At 34.8% G+C, this 22,579-nt stretch overlaps 2 protein-coding genes and 1 long non-coding RNA gene across 3 annotated transcripts in view; 1 reads left to right on the top strand and 2 right to left on the bottom strand.

Annotated features, from left to right (window-relative positions):
* Nucleotides 1–6,325, bottom strand: part of LOC111703542 (zinc finger and BTB domain-containing protein 14) — a 15,885-nt gene extending 9,560 nt beyond the window's left edge. The window contains exons 1-7 of the mRNA XM_023475506.1: nt 6,302–6,325; nt 5,982–6,059; nt 5,301–5,410; nt 4,116–4,166; nt 2,091–2,201; nt 1,095–1,186; nt 110–166 (exon numbers count right to left, since the gene is read on the bottom strand). Of these exons, the coding sequence (XP_023331274.1) occupies nt 110–166; nt 1,095–1,186; nt 2,091–2,201; nt 4,116–4,166; nt 5,301–5,410; nt 5,982–6,051 (491 nt within the window). The 5' untranslated portion in view covers nt 6,052–6,059; nt 6,302–6,325. The remainder of the gene's footprint in view (nt 1–109; nt 167–1,094; nt 1,187–2,090; nt 2,202–4,115; nt 4,167–5,300; nt 5,411–5,981; nt 6,060–6,301) is intronic.
* A 4,488-nt stretch (nt 6,326–10,813) lies between these two features.
* Nucleotides 10,814–12,472, bottom strand: LOC111703535 (uncharacterized). Its single transcript, XR_002765625.1, has 3 exons — nt 12,241–12,472; nt 11,902–12,012; nt 10,814–10,906 (listed from the first exon to the last, which is right to left on the bottom strand). It is a non-coding gene; the product is annotated as an uncharacterized LOC111703535 (long non-coding RNA).
* Nucleotides 12,473–21,030: 8,558 nt separating this feature from the next.
* LOC111703540 (uncharacterized) overlaps nt 21,031–22,579 on the top strand; it is a 53,685-nt gene continuing 52,136 nt past the window's right edge. Inside the window, exon 1 of the mRNA XM_023475500.1 lies at nt 21,031–22,480. The gene's annotated coding sequence lies outside the window, so the exon portion shown is untranslated. The remainder of the gene's footprint in view (nt 22,481–22,579) is intronic.

Here is a 22,579-nt window from a genome sequence, read left to right as displayed (position 1 = left end):
CCCCCCCCCCCCCTGGGAGTCAAAAACGGTCCCATCCCCCGGGCATGGGAGGGGCAGGGGGGAGTAATTCTTAAAAATATACACCCCTTAGATAAAGTTTTCATCTAACCTGGCAATTATCAGATCATTCTTTCTTTTCTGCTGCCTTTCAGATTCTACACTTTTTCTGAACCATAATATAATATTAATAAATAAATAAATAAAAATAAATGTTTAAAATAAAAATGACAATCATACAAAGAACACCAATTTTAAATCTATCTGAAAATTTGGAATAAGTTTAGTCTGGTTTAGATGTGGTTTAATCTGCTCAAGATTAGGCTTAGGTTTACATAGCTAGGTTCAGTTCAGGTTTAATAATATCAGGTTTAGTCTGCTCTAGAATAGGCTTAGGTTTACATAGCTAGGTTCAGTTCAGGTTTAATAATATCAGGTTTAGTCTGCTATAGAATAGGCTTAGGTTTAACTAGCTAGGTTTAGTTCAGGTTTAATCTGCTCTAGATTAGGCTTAGGTTTACCTAGCTAGGTTTAGTTCAGGTTTAAGAGTATCAGGTTTAGTCTGCTCTAGATTAGGCTTAGGTTTACCTAGCTAGGTTTAGTTCAGGTTTAAGAGTATCAGGTTTAGTCTGTTCTAGATTAGATTTAGGTTTACCTAGCTAGGTTTAGTCTTCTCTAGATTAGGCTTAGGTTTACCTAGCTAGGTTCAGTTCAGGTTTAATAATATCAGGTTTAGTCTTCTCCAGATTAGGCTTAGGTTTACCTAGCTAGGTTCAGTTCAGGTTTAATAATATCAGGTTTAGTCTGCTCTAGATTAGATTTAGGTTTACCTAGCTAGGTTCAGTTCAGGTTTAAGAGTATCAGGTTTAGTCTGCTCTAGATTAGATTTAGGTTTACCAAGCTAGGTTCAGTTCAGGTTCAATAATATCAGGTTTATTCTGCTCTAGATTAGATTAGGTTTACCTAGCTAGGTTCAGTTCAGGTTTAAGAGTATCAGGTTTAGTCTGCTCTAGATTAGATTTAGGTTTACCAAGCTAGGTTCAGTTCAGGTTCAATAATATCAGGTTTATTCTGCTCTAGATTAGACTTAGGCTTACCTAGGTTCAGGTTTAATAATATCAGGTTTAGTCTGCTCTAGATTAGGTTTAGGTTGCTTCTTGTCCTGATGCATCTCGGACAGTCCTTTCACCTTGCAAATAATAAACTATTAAAGGGACTGAAAATAATCAAGTTAAGGCCGAAAAAGAGGGATAACTCCATCGTTTTTGCTCAAATAAATGTTAAAGGGTAACGTTGTGAAAAGCTTTTAAAAAATAAAAGAACTAGCTCCTTGTCAAGCTATTTATCTACCTGTAACTCTGATGATGTAGCTAGCAGTATAAATAGGTTTTTATCTACCTGTAACTCTGATGCTGTAGCTAGCAGTATAACTAGGTATTTATCTACTTGTAACTCTGATACTGTAACTAGTAGTAGAACTAGCTATTTATCTACCCGATACTCTGATGCTGTAGCTAGCAGTATAACTAGCTATTTATCTGCCTGTAACTCTCGATTCTGTAGCTAGTAGTAGAACTAGCTATTTATCTACCTATAGTCTGTAACTCTGATGATGTAGCTAGTAGTAGAACTGGCTATTTATCTACCTGTAACTCTGATGCTGTAACTAGTAGAACTGGCTATTTATCTACCTGTAACTCTGATGTTGTAGCTAGTAGAACTAGCTATTTATCTACCTGTGACTCTGATACTGTATCTAGTAGTAGAACTAGCTATTTATCTACCCGTTACTCTGATGCTGTAGCTAGCAGTATAACTAGATATTTATCTGCCTGTAACTCTCGATTCTGTAGCTAGTAGTAGAACTAGCTATTTATTTACCTGTAACTCTGATGCTGTAGCTATAAGTAGTAGAACTAGCTATTTAATATTTATCTACCTTTAACTCTGATGCTGTAGCTATTAGTAGTAAAACTAGCTATTTAATATTTATCTACCTGTTACTCTGATGCTGTAGCTAGTAGTAGAACTAGCTATTGATCTACCTGTAACTCTGATGCTGTATCCAGTAAAAGAACTAGCTATTTATCTACCTGTAACTCTGATGCTGTAGCTAGCAGAAGAACTAGCTCGGATTCTTGTAAAGTGATCTCTCCTCTATACATATAGCTGAGAATCAACTCTAAATGTCTACTATCTACACCCTTAATTGAAAGTTGTTTGATACAGGGTGTCCCACGAAACATGACAATAGCAAGACGACTTGAAAGTCGTCTTTGATATTTGAATTTATTTGTGACATTTAGTCTTCTATCTACTTTAACATGTATGATTCTTGAAACAATTATCACATAATTCTCCTAGCCCTGGCATTTCCAAAAAGTGGTCTGCGTTTTTTGTGCTTTCAATATTACCGGAGATATAAAGAGTTTGGTTCAGATTTCAATTTTGTTAAATAAAAGCAAAATTGTCGAAATCTGAACGAAATAGTTCATATCTCGGGCAATATTGAAAGCACAAAAAAGGCAGACCACATTTTGGAAATGGCAGGACAAGGGCAATTTTGGGATTATTATCTCTAGAAATTTACTTCTAAAATTAGGTTGACAAATAAACGCAGCAAATTATATCAAAAATCAAGACGACATTCAGGTCGTCCTGCATACTGTCATGTTTCGTGGGACACCCTGTATATTATCTACTATTTTCTATAAAAAAAAACTTCGATAAGAAAACGAAAAAAATTACTTACAAGGAGAACTCAAGTTATGATTTCAAATAAAAGAGCGAAGAAGTACAGGTATAAAATACAAATAAAAGAGCGAAGAAGTACAGGTATGATTTCAAATAAAAGAGCGAAGAAGTACAGGTATGATTTCAAATAAAAAAGCGAAGAAGTGCAGGTATGATTTCAAATAAAAGAGCGAAGAAGTACAGGTATGATTACAAATAAAAGAGCGTAGAAGTGCAACTATGATTTCAAATAAAAGAGCGAAGAAGTGCAGGTATGATTTCAAATAAAAGAGCGAAGAAGTGCAGGTATGATTACAAATAAAAGAGCGAAGAAGTACAGGTATGATTACAAATAAAAGAGCAAAGAAGTACAGGTATGATTACAAATAAAAGAGCAAAGAAGTACAGGTATGATTACAAATAAAGAGCAGAAGTACAGGTATGATTACAAATAAAACAGCGAAGAAGTACAGGTATGATTACAAATAAAGAGCAGAAGTACAGGTATGATTACAAATAAAGAGCATAAGTACAGGTATGATTACAAATAAAAGATCGAAGAAGTACAGGTATGATTACAAATAAAAGAGCGTAGGAAAGTAGGTATTCGTGGTGGGAATTATTCACATATTTAAAAAATGAAAAACAACATGTAAAACATTTGAATAAATTTAATGAAAAATAGTATCGGCTGTATAGGAATAGATTTCTAGTTAAATATATCAATATGTAAAGGAAAGAAGTAAAAAAGAACATCATGTAAGAATAATTGCCACTGGTATAAAAAAGACAACATTTAATCTAGACTACTGGGATATATTTCCAAAGCTTAATACTGTCCGACCGAAGTAAAGACCTTTTATCAATTAAGCTAAAAATATTTCTACAATTGTTTGTTATATACACTGTCACACATCCTGACATGTGAAGCAGATCATTACAAATTAGAATTTGAACCCACACTAAAAAGTTGTTTTCAATTGAATTTGTTTTGAAAAATAATTAAATGAAGAAGACATTGTTGAAGTTAATCATACGAGAAAAAACATATTACATGTTTAAATGCTAATTAGTTTCCCAGACAAGTGTTCAAGTGTAAAACATATTAGATAAACTGTATATTGAATTAGAGTGTAGAATTTTAAGAGTAAAAGGTGTCGAAATATATCATTGAGAGTGTACTTGTACATTATGTTCAGTAAAAATTCTTCGGAATTTTACATATTGACTTTAAAGGTGATAAAGGTGAACCAATGACTAATAAAAGAGTAAATATAATGAATGGCATATCTTCGTTATATGAGTGCAAATTTCTAGGGTTTGTAGTCCCCTAGCAAGATGAGGAGTAAAGAGGAATATTTTAGTGAAATTTTTTTTTAAATTACCTTTAGATATATTACAGTACTGGTACCTTTATCAACGTGTGAAAACACTTTCTAAAAAAAACAAAAAAAATACAATACAGATATATACATTATACATATTTATATATATATATATCATATATATGGATGATAGTAAATTTTCAACTTTAATATCTTTGGCTAGGAATAAAATATCGTTAAGTCAATGTCATGCACACAGCTAGCATATTATGAAAAAACATCAAATCTAGTTACTAAGTTATGGCCTCAACGCAATTTTCGGCCTGACCTCGCATGCTTTAATTGGTTGTAACTTTTTTTTCATTAAGATATCAAGCTAATTTTAACGGCATATTTTTACTACTACCTAAAGTCTTAAAGATTAAATTTTAATAATTTTTTTTTAACTAATTTCTCATGTTATTATCTAATTAAACTTGTATTATTAATTGAAGGTGTAAAATTATTCCTACACTAAAATATTTTTTAAAAAGTCATAAACACATGCAATTTGTTATGTACAATTGATAAAAGGTACAATTTGAGTAACAACAAAAGCTGTTGCCCTTACAATAACTGAATCTAAACAACATAGTTCAGTGGGTTACAATAAAAGCTCTAGTTATAACATCAAGTAAATTCCAATAATGAAACTTTGCAAATCATTAAACACATTATTGGGAATCTAGGAAAAATAATGCGAAAATACCCTCATAAAAAATCGAGGTCAAGAAATATAAATACAATTTCGGAGCATATGCAAAAAGTAAAAAAAAAAACGTTAATAGAATTTAATCTTTTAGTAAGTAGTAAAAAAATGCGTTAAAATCAGCTTGATATCTTAATTAACAAAAAGTTACAACCAATGAAAGTATGCAAGGTCACAAGAGTCTGAAATTTTGGATTTAATGTTTTCTCTTAATATGCTAGCTAGGTGCAAAGTTTCAGATTTATTTTGTAAAAAAAATTGAGGTTGGGTGACAGTTTAACCCAGATTGAAATGCTGCATATATTTAGTTTTTTTTAATTGAATCTATATAATAATACGGAGCTCGTTAAAACTGTTGTCACATATTTTATGGTCATTTTTTTACAATTACTGAGATTTAGGTATAACATTAAAAAGAAAAATTGTCAAGACGGCATTCTATATATTCTTTTGATCTTTCCTAAGTTCTAGGTTAAATTGTATAGAAAGTAAAATACTTGAAAATAATCGGAGCAGATAGAGAGAACCAGTTTATGAGCCTGAAAGAACAGTCCTCCAGCTGAGAGGGTTACGTCACACAAAAGGTTAGAACCACATAATTTCTCAGCTAAAAAAGGTAAAAAAACCGTGGGTAGAAATGAGGATAAAATTCCTTTTCATAAAACTGACTATGTCTCAAATCCGTAAAATTCGGTTCACATATCGTTTTCTGGGAAATTGCCCATTGAGTAAACACTGAACATTTTTAGAAAGTTTTATAATGGATTACATATCAGAAAGAAAAACTTCTGAAAAAAAAGCATGGGTCTGTCAAAAAGAACGATTTTTGGTACTATCAATTTTGTACATAACTACTTATTTTTTTTATTATTTTAGGGTTAGGTTAGGTCAAAAAAGTTTCTTGGTCGAGCGCTGCGGCTAGGAAAGGCTAGGGGGCCGAGCGCCGCGGCTAGGACAGGCTAGGGGGCCGGGCGCTGCGACCAGAAGACCAATTATATCCATGTTTTACATGTTTTACATCTGAGATGTTTTACATCTGAGATCCATGTAAAACATTGATAGGAACTGAAAAAATACCCTGCAAACAAACTTACACTTTCATTAATTTCGTAATAGTTTCAAACAATTTAAAATACATATTTATAAACAAAAAGATTTATATTTTTCTCCTCATTCACCTGTCGAGAAGAACACATTGTGGTGATCATTCCATTTTAAACAAAAATCACTGGAACTACCTCCAGCCATTTTAACCTCTAAACAATTTAAATTAGAAAATATAAAAATTTAATGCATTATAATATAAGAAAAGCGTTACAAGAAATAAAATCTGAGATTGTTATTTAATATAATTGTCCGATCGTTAGACATTTTCTAGCTATGATTTAGCTGTGACTTCCCGCCTAGCTAGCCTGGGAAATCGCAGCTAAATCACAGATAGAAAATGTTTAACGAAACGGATTGTTTGTTGCCAGCTCCTTTGTTATGGAATTTTTACCAAAATCTGTTGTTGTTGGACGATTTACACCGGAATCAGCTGATAATATAAATAGAAAGCAAAACCTGTGCTTTTAGCGGCACCTAGCGGTAATTTCTTATATTTACTATTTACCATCATTTTAATATATATTTGTAAATTCTCTATAGGTGTCAGGCGCGCAACTAGGGGTAGGGGGCAAGGCCCCCCTAGCCTGATTAAAGGGGGTGGGGTATTGTGTGTAATTACCCCCTCCCCCTTAGAATCCTGGGAAAAGTAACAACACCACAAACCTGGGGGAATTATCCCCCCTTCCCCCACCCTGTAAAATCCTGTGGGCATAATTATTAATTACCCCTCCCCACCCCACGAAAAAAAACCTTGGGTCTATAAACGTCCATATGTCCGGGATTATAACCAAAAATGAAAAAATATAAACAAATTTGTTTTACTCCAATTCGCTTCATGTAATGCTTAGTTAAATTAATAGGTGGTTTAACGCCCCTGATTGTTGCAGATAATTTTTACCTTACAATCGATTATTTTAATCCAGTAACGTACTTACGCATTGCACTAGGGGGTGGGGAGGTGTGAAATTAATAGTCCCTTCCCCTCAGTATCCCAACTTAAACCGATAATTTGGTATACAATACATCATGAATGGGGTTGTATTGTATATTGTCAGGAGGGAATTGCCTTAAGGCCCCCCCCCCCCTGGGAAATCCTTTACTACGCCTTATCTCGTGTATTTGTTCCCAGTTCATATTTTCTATTTGCCATAATGCAGCCGGAAGCAATTTTTCCCTTAGAATTGGCTAAAATTTGAAAATTATTTTTACGAGATACAGGGTGTACCATAAAACATGGGAATTGAGACACGACTTAAAAGTTGTCTTTGATTTTTGACTTTGATTTAACTTAAAAATACGTATATTTTCGAAATTTCATACCTAGTAATTTTTTTAAGTGTCAATATATTCACGAAACCTCAACTGCACAAAAATGCATTTTTAAGTTAGAATTCAAAAATATTTTGTATTCTTTTTAAGAGAATTGTTCTGTAAGAAGTTTAATGCAAACATTTTGGAAAATGCAATGATTCAAAATTGCTATCATTTTTGAGTAAATTGATGTTTTCATTTGAATCAATGTCAGTAAATTCGTGATTTTTTGATAAGTAGAAGTTTTACTTTGACAGTCTTGTAACAGGTATAATGGCAATTGTATAAAGTATAACACATATTGATTACGTAATTGTTGAAAATACAGACAATATGCATATATGAATGTTGATTAAGATGGATGCAGATGAAGGAATGTTGATGGTGTGAATTTCTGTAGACAGAATATTGGATTGGATAGAATATAATTAATATCAATGAATATGGATTTAAGAAATTTGTGGAATTAGTCAGGGGGCTTTCAGACCCCGTTGGGCTCTGAAACCCCTCTAAATCCAATAGAGTTCACTGGTCCAAGGGGGAGGGCTTAGCCCNCCCGCCCTGAATACGCCAGAGAACAATGCCCATGCAAAATTATAGTCCGCTTCTTTTGGTTATAGAACTTGAAAAATACATATTTTTACGTATAGGTAAAACCTAAAAATTCCGAAAATTAAGAAATGTTAGGATTTTTTCAAACCTAAATCTATGTATAGGAAAAACTAAAAAATTCTGATTCATTGGATTTTTTAGGTTTTTTACATACGCATTTTTACGTTATTCCAAGTGGTTGTTGAAGATCTTTCCCCCAAGATTAAAACGCTTCAGTCCAACCTGGACAGGATGTCTCAGTTCCACAAGCTGGAGCACCTCCATTGTTGCCATCACCCAGTTCCTGGTCCAAAACACCATGAGGAGGCTCCCATTGAAAGTGAGGCCGTCATTCAATTATCAATTCGCCATATTTCAAGAGCAAGATCCAGAAAACATCCTGGCTCCAAACACATTCTCCTTCCTGGCACAGTTTCTCATCAAGTTAAAGAAGAATAACCAGTCCAATCCCAGGCTCTTTGACCTCGATTCCACACCTTCGAACAAAGGGGTCAAGATTGTCAGGCAGGGGACCTTCAATCCTAAGGCCAAACCTTTCCACCCTCCAATTACTCCAGGAAATGGCCCTCAGCAACCCTACACCATGTGCACGATCAAGGGGTATCAGGCCAGCCACTTCTCCATCAGCATGCGCTGTGGAGCTGGCAAACTGAGCTCCCCTGACATCTTAAAATTCATTTCTTGAACTTTAAAGAACTTATTTCAAAGATAGAATTTAGATACTTGCTTTCAATGATTACATGTGGCAGCGGAAAAAAGTCATTTTAAGTGCATAATGCATTGTATATGAAACAAATAACAAATATTATGAAATATCAGCTATATATGAATGCGACAAAAAATAATTGATGACTTTAGGTTGTAATATCTGATCAAGGTTACCAGGTGCACTAGTCAATCTCCAGCTTCTATATACTGCCATGACTCAGAAAAAGGGGCGTGGAGTTTAGTAGGAGTAACCATGCATGCCTTAAATACTACACAACAAAGCAAAATGTCCAGTTTTGATACAATGGTTGGCGAATATATCAATTTAATGAAGACGACTTTGATTTCAATATTGATTTAAATCAAGCTGTAAAACAGCATCTAGCATGGACAGTGTCCATTGGACACCCATTAATATAGAAGTCAAGATTGATATAATGGCCTACCACTGTAATAAACTTAAAAATTATTTCTATGTATACTATATCCTTCATCAAATTCAAGCTTAAATTGACAACTTTTGATAAAGTTTCCGGTTAAAAATTTTCAATTTATCCTGTAAAAAGCTGTGGTTTTGGTTGTCAGAAATAAGCATCACTTCTATTTACCGGTCATTACATTTTTTTCATAAAAAAATGAAAATGAAAATCAAAATTGGTGTCTAAGTGTATAAATCTAATTTAGAGTCCTTCCTGGTTTAAAGATTGGGTCTCTATTTACCTTTTTCTATGATCAAGAATGGAATGTGGACCTAGACCATAATTAACATAAATGATGATAAATGTTTTCTTTTCATTTAATATTAATTTAGATTAATGATCAATATCGAATTTATAATTAACATTAAATGTTTACTTTATCATGGCCGGGTTGTATTGTGTCCCAACCCAGCCTCTTATTTTTGTGATTCGCAGTTTTTGTTTCTTCAAAATCACCGGAGAAATTAAGGAATATAGGTTAAACTAATCAGATATATAAAAACTGTCCTAATATCTAGGAAGTACAACTTTTGTGCAATTATCATTTACAGTCAAAATTATGTTTTGCATAATTACACTTCATTATGCATAACAAATTTTTTTCTCAATTACAAACCCCCTGGATTGATAATTGAATCCTTTCAGTGGAATTATTAACCCCTGGATAGATAGATATCTGAATCCCTCCAGTGGAATTGTAAACCCCTTTGATGAATAACTTTATCCCTCCAGTGGTATTGTAAACCCCCTGGAAGGATATCTGAATCCCTCCAATGGAATTATAAACCCCCAGGAAGGATATCTGAATCCCTCCAGTGGATTTATAAACCCCTGGAAGGATATCTGAATCCCTCCAGTCCAGTGGTATTCTAAATTCCCTAGATGAAGATCTTTATCCCTGCAGCGATATTATAAACTCCGAGGGGGGTATTAAATTCCTCTAGTGAAATTCCCAGAAAGGATATATTAATCTCGAGTTGCGGCAACATATTTGATGGATATTAAAAGACGACTTTTAAAAACATCAGAAAACATTAACCGTTAATTTTTTCTTCAAAAATGGATAATATTTTATTGTTAAAATAAAAGTGTATATCATTTTCACATAATATTTTTATATTTAACCGTAAAATTTTATATTTAAACAATATAAGCACTCATTTATGTTTTCAGTACATAATAAAATCTGGGAGGGGGGGGAGGGCCAAAGTGAATAAATACTAAAGTGGAACAGACTATGGTAACGACGACAGGTTGGGCCATAAGGTTTTATTTGGTTTGGAAATAATTTCATGAAAAGATTTCTTTTGGAAAGTAAAGACTAGAAATAGACTAAAGACCCATGTAAATGTTGTCTTCAGTTAGAACTCCGAAATTTTCAGAATTAAAAATGTATGAAGTTTATATGTAAATGCTATATAGTCGCTTAATCAATTCATTGATTTTGCCTGGCACTTCTAAGTTATAGGAATTTATTTTTGAAAACTGCTTTGTTTTGTTCTTTCAAATCTCACTCCATTCCGAGATATGTTTGTAAATATCTTTAACACATCTATTTTATTATCCAGAGGTGTATTCAGGGGGGCTATAAGGGCTCATCCCACTCTTGGATCAGTGAAATATATGCTAAAGAAAAAGAAATGTAAGCCCTTCCTGTGAAAAAAAAACTTTAATACGCCTCTCTTAATATCTTTATAACTATGTCTATTGTCTAGTTCTCAACCACTCTTGAATCTGTCAAAATACAAAAGTGAAGACCAAGAGATATATTTCATTTTTCGGTATCACAAATTGTACATTCCATGTTTTACAGATTATGCATGCTGCAGGCATTGTTGTGCTGTCTGCAAATTTTTGTTCTGCAGTAAAATGGCTATAATTCACATCTGAAATATTAAATTACGTTAATATATGTTTAAATTAAATACAAATTCTAAATAAGTCTGTGTTTGTAAACAAAGGGAGTCCAGTTTCCTCTTGTACCGTGCACTCCGTCCAGACCAATTTATATATATATAAATATATATATCTATATATATTATTTAAAATACTTGGGATATAAAATGTCGTCATTCAGCTATGAGTTTGGCCCACTTTAGTATTCAATCACTTTGGGGTGTGCTTTAACGCTAATCAGAGTAGCACACATATGTAAATATTAATCTAGTAAATGAAGACGACATTGGAAATAAATAAACAAAGTACTTAGAGGCCGTTTCCTTTCAATGAACTTATGAATCTGTTAAATGAAGACGACATTTTAACAAAAATGCAGTAGTCCTCTGTATGAAGTGGAAAATGAAGATGACATTTTGCAGTAAAGGCAGTGGTCCTCAGAAGAAAGTGGAAAATAAACACGTTTTGTTGTTTTCAGACTAAAATATAAGATGAAGACGACATAAGGGATTACAGTAAGCAGTGGTACCAAGAATAAAGTGGCAAATGAAGACAATATTTTGGAAAAAAGTATGCAGCATGGTACCATTAAAAAGGGTAAAATAAAGACAACATTTTGATTGTGGAAAAAGCATTGCTGTCCCGCATATTTATGAGACGTTGTTTTCATTTACCATTTTTTTTTGGGGAGTACTGTATATTTATGAGAAATTGTCTTTACTAACCATTTATTATTGGTCTTTACTAACCATTTATTATTGGGAATCTTTGAAAAGTCGACTTTGTTTACCATTTTATTTTAGCAAGCACTGTATATTCACAAAAAGTTGTCTTTACTGACCAGTTTATTTTAGCAAGCACTGTATGATTTGAGAAAAATAAATTGTCCCTGACATGGGTACTGTTCCGCCCGTTTTTTCTGAAATGTCCCTGTTCTTATTAGTATGTTCTGTGAAAACAACGCACTGTTGAACAGTTGACTGACCTGAAGAAGGCAGAGGGAAGATGAAGAGTACCATGAAGAGGCCAAGAAAGGAAATAGGAAAGGGACAGATCCAAGCAACCAACCAGCAGCAGTCAGCTTATAGTTGGCGACCTGAACAAAGGGCTGCAAAAAACAGGGACAGGGACACTGGTCAGTGCTTCTAGCCTAGCTGGCCGGCCAGCAAGGACGGCTAAGCTAGCCCACTGCTCTGCATACCAGCTTATCACCCACCTAGTGGGGGTGGGGGGGGGGGGAAAGCCTGGTAAGAAACAAAATAACTCAAAATAGGCATAGCCGAGTTCCAACAGCCCTTCCCATCATAAGAGAAGGTTAACTTACCTAACAGTTGTAGCCCAGAACTTGAGTAAAGGCTTTGATGTTGCCAAGGAATTTCGAACCGAATCGTCATCTGGAATTGGGTTCTGTACCCAAGCAACTAGAGCTGGAGGGATCCAAGCAGGGGGGATACTGTGAGAGTAAGAGTTAGCCTTTAACAAATCTCAGAAACGGTTAAAAGCGCATTTGGATAGAGCATTGGCCATGTCCGCCAAAGGGGTTGAACGCCTGGTAATCTTTACCAGGTCCACTTGGCAACCAATGCCCGGGACAACAGTAGCAATTGCCTTCACTAGGGTGGAAGACAGGAAGCAAGTAGTACTGTAGCCTTTGTGCCAGATAAGCACAGACCTGGCATTATCAACCCATATCCTCACAGGGTTGTTCGCGCACCAGCAAAAGCTGCTAGAGACTACAACTAGTGGGCCTACGAATTCTAGGGCTGACATCATCCTACCCAATTCCAGTCCGGTGTTGGACTTGCTGGCTAGGTTAATTTTCCAAGACCAAGGTAGGAAAGCCCACCAGCTGTCTGTGACTATACCGACCCCTCTGTCGCAGTCTTTGGAACCCAAGGCTGCATCAGTGTACACTTCAATGGCCCATGGAGGCAGGCCGGCGTCAGGGTCAGGAATAGGGCCACACTCGGAGCAAAAGCAGAGCATTGTCAGCCAGAACCACAATTGACGTTTGATTTCTGGGGTGATGCAAGCTAAATGTGACCAATCATCAGAAATTGAGTTTGCCCTGATCAGGTGATCCACATTGAATCTCCCACCTGGCATTAGGGCTTTAATGTGTTGTATTTTCCCGACCAAAGTCCAGATTAAATGCTGCTCTTCGCTAGAAGCACGATATAACTCCTTTATCAGGTGTAACAATCTTAGCAACTTCTCATGTGGCAATGGCATTGTCCATTTGACCGTATCATAGTGGATGCCCAGGATAACTCCAGTCTAAGGTGCAAAGGACTTTTCTGGGTCATCCCTAGGTGCTAATTTAACCCCAAGGTGCTGTGCAACACTAGCCAAAGTGTCGTCGTAGTGCTCTAGTATGCTGGAGTCAAAAGGAGCTGCTGCACAACAGTTGTCCAAGTGTTGACAGACCTTGTAAGCATGGAAACCGGACTTCTGAATGACTATAAAGAGCACTATTTTCGCCAGCCGGTCGAATATTCCAGCGCTGCTGACTCCTCCGAATATTAGGCATAGTTCTTTAAATGCCATGGCACCCCACTGGAACCATTGCAGGTTGGTATCTTCCAAATTCACCGCCACATGCTTGTAAGCATCGGACCAGTCAACCTTACACATTTTGGCCCCCTTCCCGGCAAGGTGTAACACTCATAACCATTTGGTTGTTGATGACATCGTTGTAGGGAATTCTGCGTTGTCAATCCCTTCATTCACGGAACAACCCAAGGTGCGCTGAGATTTAGGATGATCCGAACTGAACCATTTGGTTTTGGTATTGTCATTATGCCGCTGAACTTTGCTGATTGAGGGACTTCTGAGAGGTGGACAGGTCGGTATGCAAACCCTTTCGCTAACTAGTCCCAAATTGCATCAGTTACTTGCACACCATTCTTGTATGCACTGGGTGCATTCATAGCGCGGGAAGGGTTTCTAAAATCCCCTTTGCAACCTATGACGGCTCCTGATCTCAAGTCAGAACAAACTTCCTCCAACAAACCTAGGTCGAAGAAACCGCAGAATCGGGCTAAAGAGTATAATTTATGAGGGTCAACTAAAGAAACTGCTGGAGCTACATAGTTGGAGGGAGCCTGGGCCCAGAACAAGCTTGGGAAGGTAGAGCTATAGTCATTCAATCTTGGTAGATTAAATTTTGGCTTGAATACTTTGTTTGGAGGAAGATCTGAAATGTTCAAATTTGCAGTTTCTGACCATCGCCGATACCAAAAAGCAAAAGTATCAAGTATAACCTGACTGAAACCTAGAAAAACCCAACTGTGTTTGTTGACAGTGTACATAAGGGGGGGGGCTGAAATTGACAAGAGAAACTCACCCAAATTAACAGAATCTGAAATAATTTTATTCGTAAAGAATAAACACTGATGGCGCATAGAATTAGTTTCAATGCCTCACTTTATTTTGACCAATTGTCTTCTTTCTTGTTCAACTGTGCGAGAAGTGGACGCATTGACTGGACTAATGAAGGATAAGATCTACGTAAATTGCCGTACTTACTGCACACCCAAATTGTCAGAATAAATTAATACACAAATAAAATACCTATCTTTTGCATCAAATAGAATAGGAAGATGACATTTAAATTCTTACTATCATTCATTTGTGCGATTGGGTGGGCATTGAATGAACTAATTGAGGATCAGACTTCGTACTTAACTCCACACACCAGCCAGTAGTGTAGATTAAACTATTGTCCAAATAAATTACCTAATATATTGCAACATTTGGAATAGGAAGACGACATTTTAACTCATTCTATCCTTCATTAAACCCCTATAAAGTTTGGTGTGATAGATCCTTTCATTAGATGTCGTCTTCCCCTAATCACAACATTGTTAAATTATTCCAGACTAGAATTAACCTAAATTAGCGTGAGATTGTCTAAAGCACAGTGATACCGTCCTCTTTAATAATAACTGGTTTAAGGAATAGAAAATATTTATAATAATAAGTTCCCCCAGCTAGATCGACCTTTTGATGTTGGCTTCCCACACTCATGTAGTTTGTTTGTTTGTCATTTGTTAAGCATTTGTTGCTGCTTTACGGGGACTTCATAAATCAGATTCTAATATTAGTACATATAAATGACTCATTGTGGACATTATTATACTTAAATATAATTTCAAATTAGAGTTTGGCTTTAAAGCAGTTTGCCATGAAATTTAAGCACTTATCCTTGGCCTCAGTAATACCCACTATGGATATCATAAACAAGGATTTCCCCTTTTTAACTTAGATAAGTTAGATATGAATTGGACTATCTGTGTGAACTGGCTAATTATTACATGATAATTAAAGTTTTGCGCTTTAGAAGTTCCCGCTATGGATTAGTAAACTGCTAAATTAATATCCGGTAAGAAATTGTAGTTAAATAAATAACATAGTATTTAAATAAAAGCGTAAATTTGGCTTAAGTGGGACTACATATAAGTTAAACCAGTTAAGAAACTGACATTTGATCACCAGCTGAAGACACAATCTGTTAATGTTTAGTGCGTGGATGGCTGGTCAGACAGAACACTTTTTGTGCCTCAACCCATACGTTGCAAACATGAGCTAAATCCCGGGATCCGTTTTTGCAACTGTGCTGAGAGGCAGGGTTCTTGCAATTATTGTTGTTATAGACGTAGCACACTCCTAGGTTGTTAAAGGTAGCTATCGGTCTGGAGCTGGAGCTGTTGCCCCTCCTGCTGTTGCTGTTGTTGACGGAGTTTTTACCTTTTGCCATTGTTCTGGCTGTTGTTGAAATTGTTTGAACTGTGATAGCTGTTGTTAGCATGGGAAATGTTAGAGTTCACAGATTTCCCTTTCCCCCTGTTGAAATGGTCATGGTCATGCCTCTGGATCCTGCCTGTAGGTACTGTGCTGAGAAGGTTGTGGGCAATAAGGGTCATCTTCATTAACTCTTCCTGTTCCTTAAAGCTCAGGATTGTTTCATCAAGGACTGACCGACCAGAATTGTCTTGCAAAACAGCATTGAAGAAGGCAGTTATTACCGAGACTTTATCTTTCAAGTCAGAGGCCACGCTGATCCACTTGTACTTATTAATTACTCTTAGCATCATGGTTCCTGTTGGATCTAGAGGCCAGAGTTGATGAAGTATGGTTATGAAGTTTAAAAATGAATCTGTTACTTCAGCCAGGGTACAGGGGTCCTCCCAGGCATAGTCATACATCATTTCTAAACCATCCGTACCTTTCCTTTTGATCCTTCTAACCGGTTTTGCCGCAACACATATGTTCTGTGAGAAGAAATTCTTCAGGGCTTGCAGTTTGGCTCGAACATGAAGATTCCCTATGGTTTTATCTGCAATCATGTTATTAGCTCCCATGAACTTCAATGGAACATTCTTGTATAAGTGAGGTGCCTGTTATAGGAACGTTCTTCCACCAGTCCAGCAGGTTTGATAGCAGGAGTCTCAGGAACCCTGCTATATAAAGTGTTTTGACTCCGTCGTCATCCTGTTTCTCAAATGATATAGTCTTTGGCGCTAGATCCCTGCTAAACAGAGCTGTATTCTCGCCGAGCTGGGGCGTTTTACGTCTCAATTCTATTAACATTCATCACACCCTCCCAGCTCATTTTGTTTATCTTATCCTTCTTGTGGGCCAACATTCTTACATCATCGGGTAGAGTATCTTCTAGCATTGAGAAATTGGTATCTTCTTGCATCTCGTCGACTTCCTGGATTGGTTCAGTAATAACCAGAGACCGTCGATTTTGCCTGAACAAGTAGTTAAAATTAGATTTAACTTAATTCTCACCTTAACTTGAAATTCAATTCCCAATATTAAAATTAAAACATAGTTGGATAGTCAAATCCAAATTTTAACTCAATCCACACTAAACTGAAATTCCAGTTCAGAGATAAAGTTTTTAGACTGTATAATTGTTGCTTTGTTTGAAATTGAAATTCCAGTCCAAGATTAAGTTTTTGGATTTAAATTGTTTTGTTCTGAACATTAAATTAAATTCCAAGTCAAACTTAAACATTAAATAGAAGGTCAAAGATTAGATATTTGGACTTTGTATGATTGTTTTTGTTTTAGGCGTTTTTGTTTTTAACTTTGATTTAAATTGTTTTGTTTTGAACTTAAATTAAATTCCAAGTCAAAAATAAATATTAAATAGAAGGTCAAATTTCAAGATTAAATTTTCAGTCTAAAGCTTTGTTTTGGTGTTTTAAGGAGTTTGTATATTGTACCTTTGAAGGTTAGGAGAGCTACGAGAAGGCTCTGTTCTTGGTATAGGCTGTGATCTTGACACTAATCTTTGCTGCTTAGGGTGGGTCGCTGGAATCAGTTCTTCTACAGATTTAATTTTCTCTCTCTGAGCATTAACTACATCGCCTGAAAGATATTTGAACTTGTGAGATTGGAAATCTGAACTGAAGAAAAGTCTAAGACTAATGTTAAGCCTTGAGTTATGACTCCGAACATCTAATTAAAGGGTATTTTGACTTTTGATAATTGAAACTATGCAGCAGCATAATTGTAATTAATTAATTTTACTTAAATCTTTTGTCTAAGGCAAGTGCTGAGCCCGTTAGGGTCCCCATGAGAGTTTGCTGTACTAAATTAAAATAATAAAATTGATCATTATTAAACTTTTTTGCTCCTTTAATGTCCAGGGTATGTTTAAAAAAAGATTATAATGGAATGTAAAGTTTAAATTGTAATACGCGATTTGCCAAAATGAAATTCCTCCGGTGGTCTCCAGTGGAGTCCAAATCTTAATAAGAACTTCCGTGACTCGCACTAATCGATGTATTTATACTTCAAACGGTCAGTATATCTTATTCATTTTACAGTTTATATTTGGATATTGGTCGTAAAAAATGCTTTACAAAATAATGACATTTAATTCCTTCACTTTCAAAACAAAGTTTTACAATAGATGCATTGAAAATTATTCAATATTTGAATTTAGAAGAAAAAAAACTTTCAATTTTTTAGTCTCCATGTCAACCCACACTCTACAGTGGCCAACAATAGCGAACATTTATATGATTAAATCCTGGGTTGGATTGTCGATGTTTTGGACAAAGTTTTACAAAAATATTTGTTTGCTTCAGATTTTATGCTATAGAACATATAAATTGAGATAAAAATTCAAAAATATTTTTTGAAGAGAGAAAAAAATACAATTTTTTTAAAAAATTGAAATATTCTATTAGGACATTTGGAGGTTAGAAGAGACACTGTTAGGATTATTGGAGGTTAGGATAGAAACTGTTAGGACAATTGGAGGTTAGGATAGAAACTGTTAGGACAATTGGATTTTTAGTAAATAAACTATTAGGACAATTGGATTTTTATTATGAACTTTAGAGGTTAGTAAATTAACTATTAGGACAATAATTGGGGGTTAGGTTACAAACTGTTTAGGACAATTGGATGTTAGTAAATAAACTATTAAGCCAATTGAATGTTAAAATAGAAACTGCCAGGACAATATGAGGTTAGGATAGAAACTGTAAGGACAATGGGAGGTTAGGATAGAAACTCTGAGGACAATTGGAGGTTAGTAAGTAAACTATTAGGACAATGGAATGTTAGGATAAAGACGGAATTAAGACAATTGAAGGTTAGGATAGAAACTGTTAGGACAATTAGAGGTTAGGATAGAAAATGTTAAAACAATTGGATGTTTGTAAATAAACTATTAGGACAATTGGAGGTTAGGATAGAAACTGTTAGGACAATTGGAGGTTAGGATAGAAACTGAATTAGGACAATTGGAGGTTAGGAGAGAAACTGTTAAAACAATTGGATGATGGTATATAAACTTTTAGGACAATTGAAGGTTAGGATAGAAACTGAATTAGGACAATTGGAGGTTAGGATAGAAACTGTTAGGACAATTGGACGTTAGGATAGAAACTGTTAGGACAATTGGATGCTAGTAAATAAACTACTAGGACAATTGGAGGTTAGGATAGAAACTGTTAGGACAATTGGATGTTTGTAAATAAACTATTAGGCCAATTGGAGGTTAGAATAGAAACTTTTAGGACAATTGGGGGTTAAGAAATAAACTGTTAAGACATTAGGGGGTTAAGAAATAAACTGTTAGGCCATTTGGGGGCTAGGAATTAACTGTTAGGACATTTGAAGGTAATGAGAAATAGACTGTTCGGACATTTATTGTTTGCGAAATGAACTTTTTTGGCATTTTGAGAATTACGAAATTTACTCTTAGGATTTCCAGAGAACGAAACTGCGAAATGAAAAAATAAAATAATAATAAATAATATCTTTTTCTTTACTTTTTATTTTTACCGCGAAATATATGCATTTTGTTTTCGCGAAATCTTCTCAATATGTTTTCATGAAATTCTCGCATTTTTTCGCGAAACAAATTGAAGCTCCAAGAATTCTTGCTCAATCACCTTTCTTCAATATATAAACATGAATAATAGATTGGACCAAGAAATGAATGGCATTGACATGGAAAAATGAAAGCAAGAAAAATAAATGATACATAGTACATACTTTGTAGAAAAAAACTCAGTGGGAGCGGTTTAACGAGCGGTTGAGATTTAGCCTAGACTCTATGCAGTCTGGAGTGAGAAATTCATCTTTTTCCTTAAATGTGTACATCCGCTAAAATCGTACTATTTATGTCAACATTTCATTCCTCGTTTGAAAACTTTTTTATCAGTTCAACCACTGAGAAAATCCAGTTTATAGCTTTCAACCGCTGGGTTTAAGACATAAAGGATAGATATATATTAGAGGGGAATTTAAAGAATCTCTCGGTATGATTTTTTTCAGTCCCTTTCAGCCTGAAAGGGAGTTCAAAGTGTACAAATCATGTAAATGTTCACAAATTATATACAGTAGAGTACAATAATACAGTATGTTCCCTAGACTATCCATTTAAATTCGAATTTTTAAAAGCTCTTAAAGAAACTTTATATTGAATTAGGTGAATAAAAAACATCATTTGATTTATAGTTATAACGGAAAATCATCGTTTGTAAAGTAAAAGGCATAGAGTCTAAGTGAATGATCATTGGTCAATTATGAAACCAGCTTATTTCATAATTTGGTTTTCTTTTAATATTAATTTAAGATTTTCTGTAAAATGATATTCCAGGGCCCAAAAGGTTATATAGCATAAATATGTGAAGTACGCCTGCAGTATGGAAACAGTACAACAAAATGGCCGTTTTACACTTTTTTCTAGTAAATTCCGCTCTAATATGTATTCTATTCTCTTTGGTTTAAGATCATTCGGCAACTTTTTGTTTTTAACTGCTGGGTTGCTTTTAACCACTTAAAATCAGATTTTCATGAAAAATTCAACTATTTTGTTTTCAACCGCTGAGTTTCTTGCTTTCAACCACTTGAAAACAGGTTTTCTTGAAAAAGTTTTAGCTTTCAACCGTTGGGTTGCTTTCAACCACTTTGAAACAGTTTTTAATGAAAGGTGTTTTCTTTCAACTGCTGGTTTTAACATTTCAATAACGTTTTGCTTTCAACCACTGCATTTCTTTGTCTAGACTGCATAGAGTCTTGGTGAGATCTCAACCGCTCATTTAACCGCTCCCCCTGAGTTTTTTTCTACAAAGTATATTTTCTGAAAAAATTTGATAATTTTGGCGTTTTTTAAAGATTTAAAACAAAAGTTTGATTCAGTTGGATCAAGCTATTTTTGTTTTCGGGTTACAGGGTTAAATATAGTCACAAAAGTTTGAAATTAGAACCTCTTGGCAACTAACACCACAATTTCCTAGATTTAAGAATCAAAATTACAACACGGTCTATATCTTATCGCTCAAAGATGATTCCAGAAGCATAAAAGATCGATATGTTTTGTATAACTATAATTATTTTGAATCCTTGGTACAAATTGTAGTTTCTTTTGTTTCATATTTAATGTTGTTTATTTTCGAGTTCAAAAAATCATTTAATCGTTTTTAAGATCGGTTTTCCGAGAATGTATAAAGACTTCAAGTTCTGTTTTCCGAGAATGTTTAAAGGCTTGAAGTTCTGTTTTCCGAGAATATTTAAAGGCTTCAAGTTCTGTTTTCAGAGAATGTATACAGACTTCAAGTTCTGTTTTCCGAGAATGTATAAAGACTTCAAGTACTGTTTTCCGAGAATGTTTAAAGGCTTCAAGTTCTGTTTTCCGAGAATGTTTAAAGGCTTGAAGTTCTGTTTTCCGAAAATGTATAAAGGCTTCAAGTTCTGTTTTCCGAGAATGTTTAAAGACTTCAAGTTCTGTTTTCCGAGAATGTTTAAAGGCTTCAAGTTCTGTTTTCCGAGAATGTATAAAGACTTCAAGTTCTGTTTTCCGAGAATGTATAAAGGCTTCAAGTTCTGTTTTCCGAGAATGTATAAAGACTTCAAGTTCTGTTTTCCGAGAATGTATAAAGACTTCAAGTTCTGTTTTCCGAGAATGTTTAAAGGCTTCAAGTTCTGTTTTCCGAGAATGTTTAAAGACTTCAAGTTAGCTATATTTTCTTGCTTGATCTTAAAGGGACTGTTAAGGAAAAATGAAAGGGGGTATACGCTGAAACCTATTTAATTTAGGGGTTGATCAAGAACTAAAAGAGTTCTATTTGATGTTCCTTTGACAAGCAATCAGTATAAAAATGTGTCAAAGTTATTCCAAAACTTATGTATATGAGATTTTGTATATGAATATTAAAGAATGTAAGAAAACTAGCCAGTCTCTCCGGATAAACGGTGTACAAAATAAACACGAGCAACTCTATCTGCTCAACCCGATTAATACAAGGATTTGTACATTTAACTAACTATTGAGTCTAAAGATTACTAGTGCTCGGAACAGTATAACGGTCAGCGCATTTTCAAATCAAAATATATTGATCAGTTTACAAGTTATATTTATATTTGTCACCAGCAAATATACAACTGATCTGAAAACTATGATAACTAAGAGGAGCCTGAAGAACTTAGGTTTGCTTCTGTTAAAATTTTATAATTAAAATTTTTCTTCTTTTAAAGATATAATTGATAATATAATTGAAACGTCTGTATCATCCGAATGATCCGAATGTTTACCAATGGCAATGCAGTATCTTGGTCACGTGTCTCCGTCTGTATCATCACATGACATTGGTACTGCACTGTGCGACTGCGCTAAATTTTAAATCCTTATTGCCAGATGTTCTTGACAATATATATAAATACCTGTAAAACTATTTATACTTCAGTTAGTCCCGGGCTAGCCCTAGCTAACTCACTTACAATTTAATAAAATCCCATTTATGAAATTGATTCATATTCTTGTTTTATTTTCTTTCTATTAACAAAACTAATGAGAAATTATAGATGATTTAAAAGTTCTTTTACTATTTGTAAGAGTCAGTGGTTATGTGATCTCCATGTGGTGGAGGAGATAGTTCGTTGTCTCTCAGCAGTTTTAGCGCAGCAGAAAAATTTCCTGAATAAGTAAATCTGTAATTGAAAAAGGGTACTCTACTGTCATTGATGGAACTTCTGGTCATGTGATACGGACGTAGTCAGACTCCTAGGCGATGTATTATTGAACCGGTCAGGTATATCTTATTCATTTTTAATTCAACGGTTTATATATTTGGACATTGGTCTTAAAATAATCTAAACTAAGGAGTTGAGCCTTTTTCACAAACTCTAAT

The sequence above is a fragment of the Eurytemora carolleeae genome, unplaced genomic scaffold, assembly GCF_000591075.1.
Source record: "Eurytemora carolleeae unplaced genomic scaffold, Eaff_2.0 scaffold454, whole genome shotgun sequence".
NCBI classification, from domain to species: domain Eukaryota; kingdom Metazoa; phylum Arthropoda; class Copepoda; order Calanoida; family Temoridae; genus Eurytemora; species Eurytemora carolleeae.
This window is presented reverse-complemented; position numbering and strand designations above follow the sequence as displayed.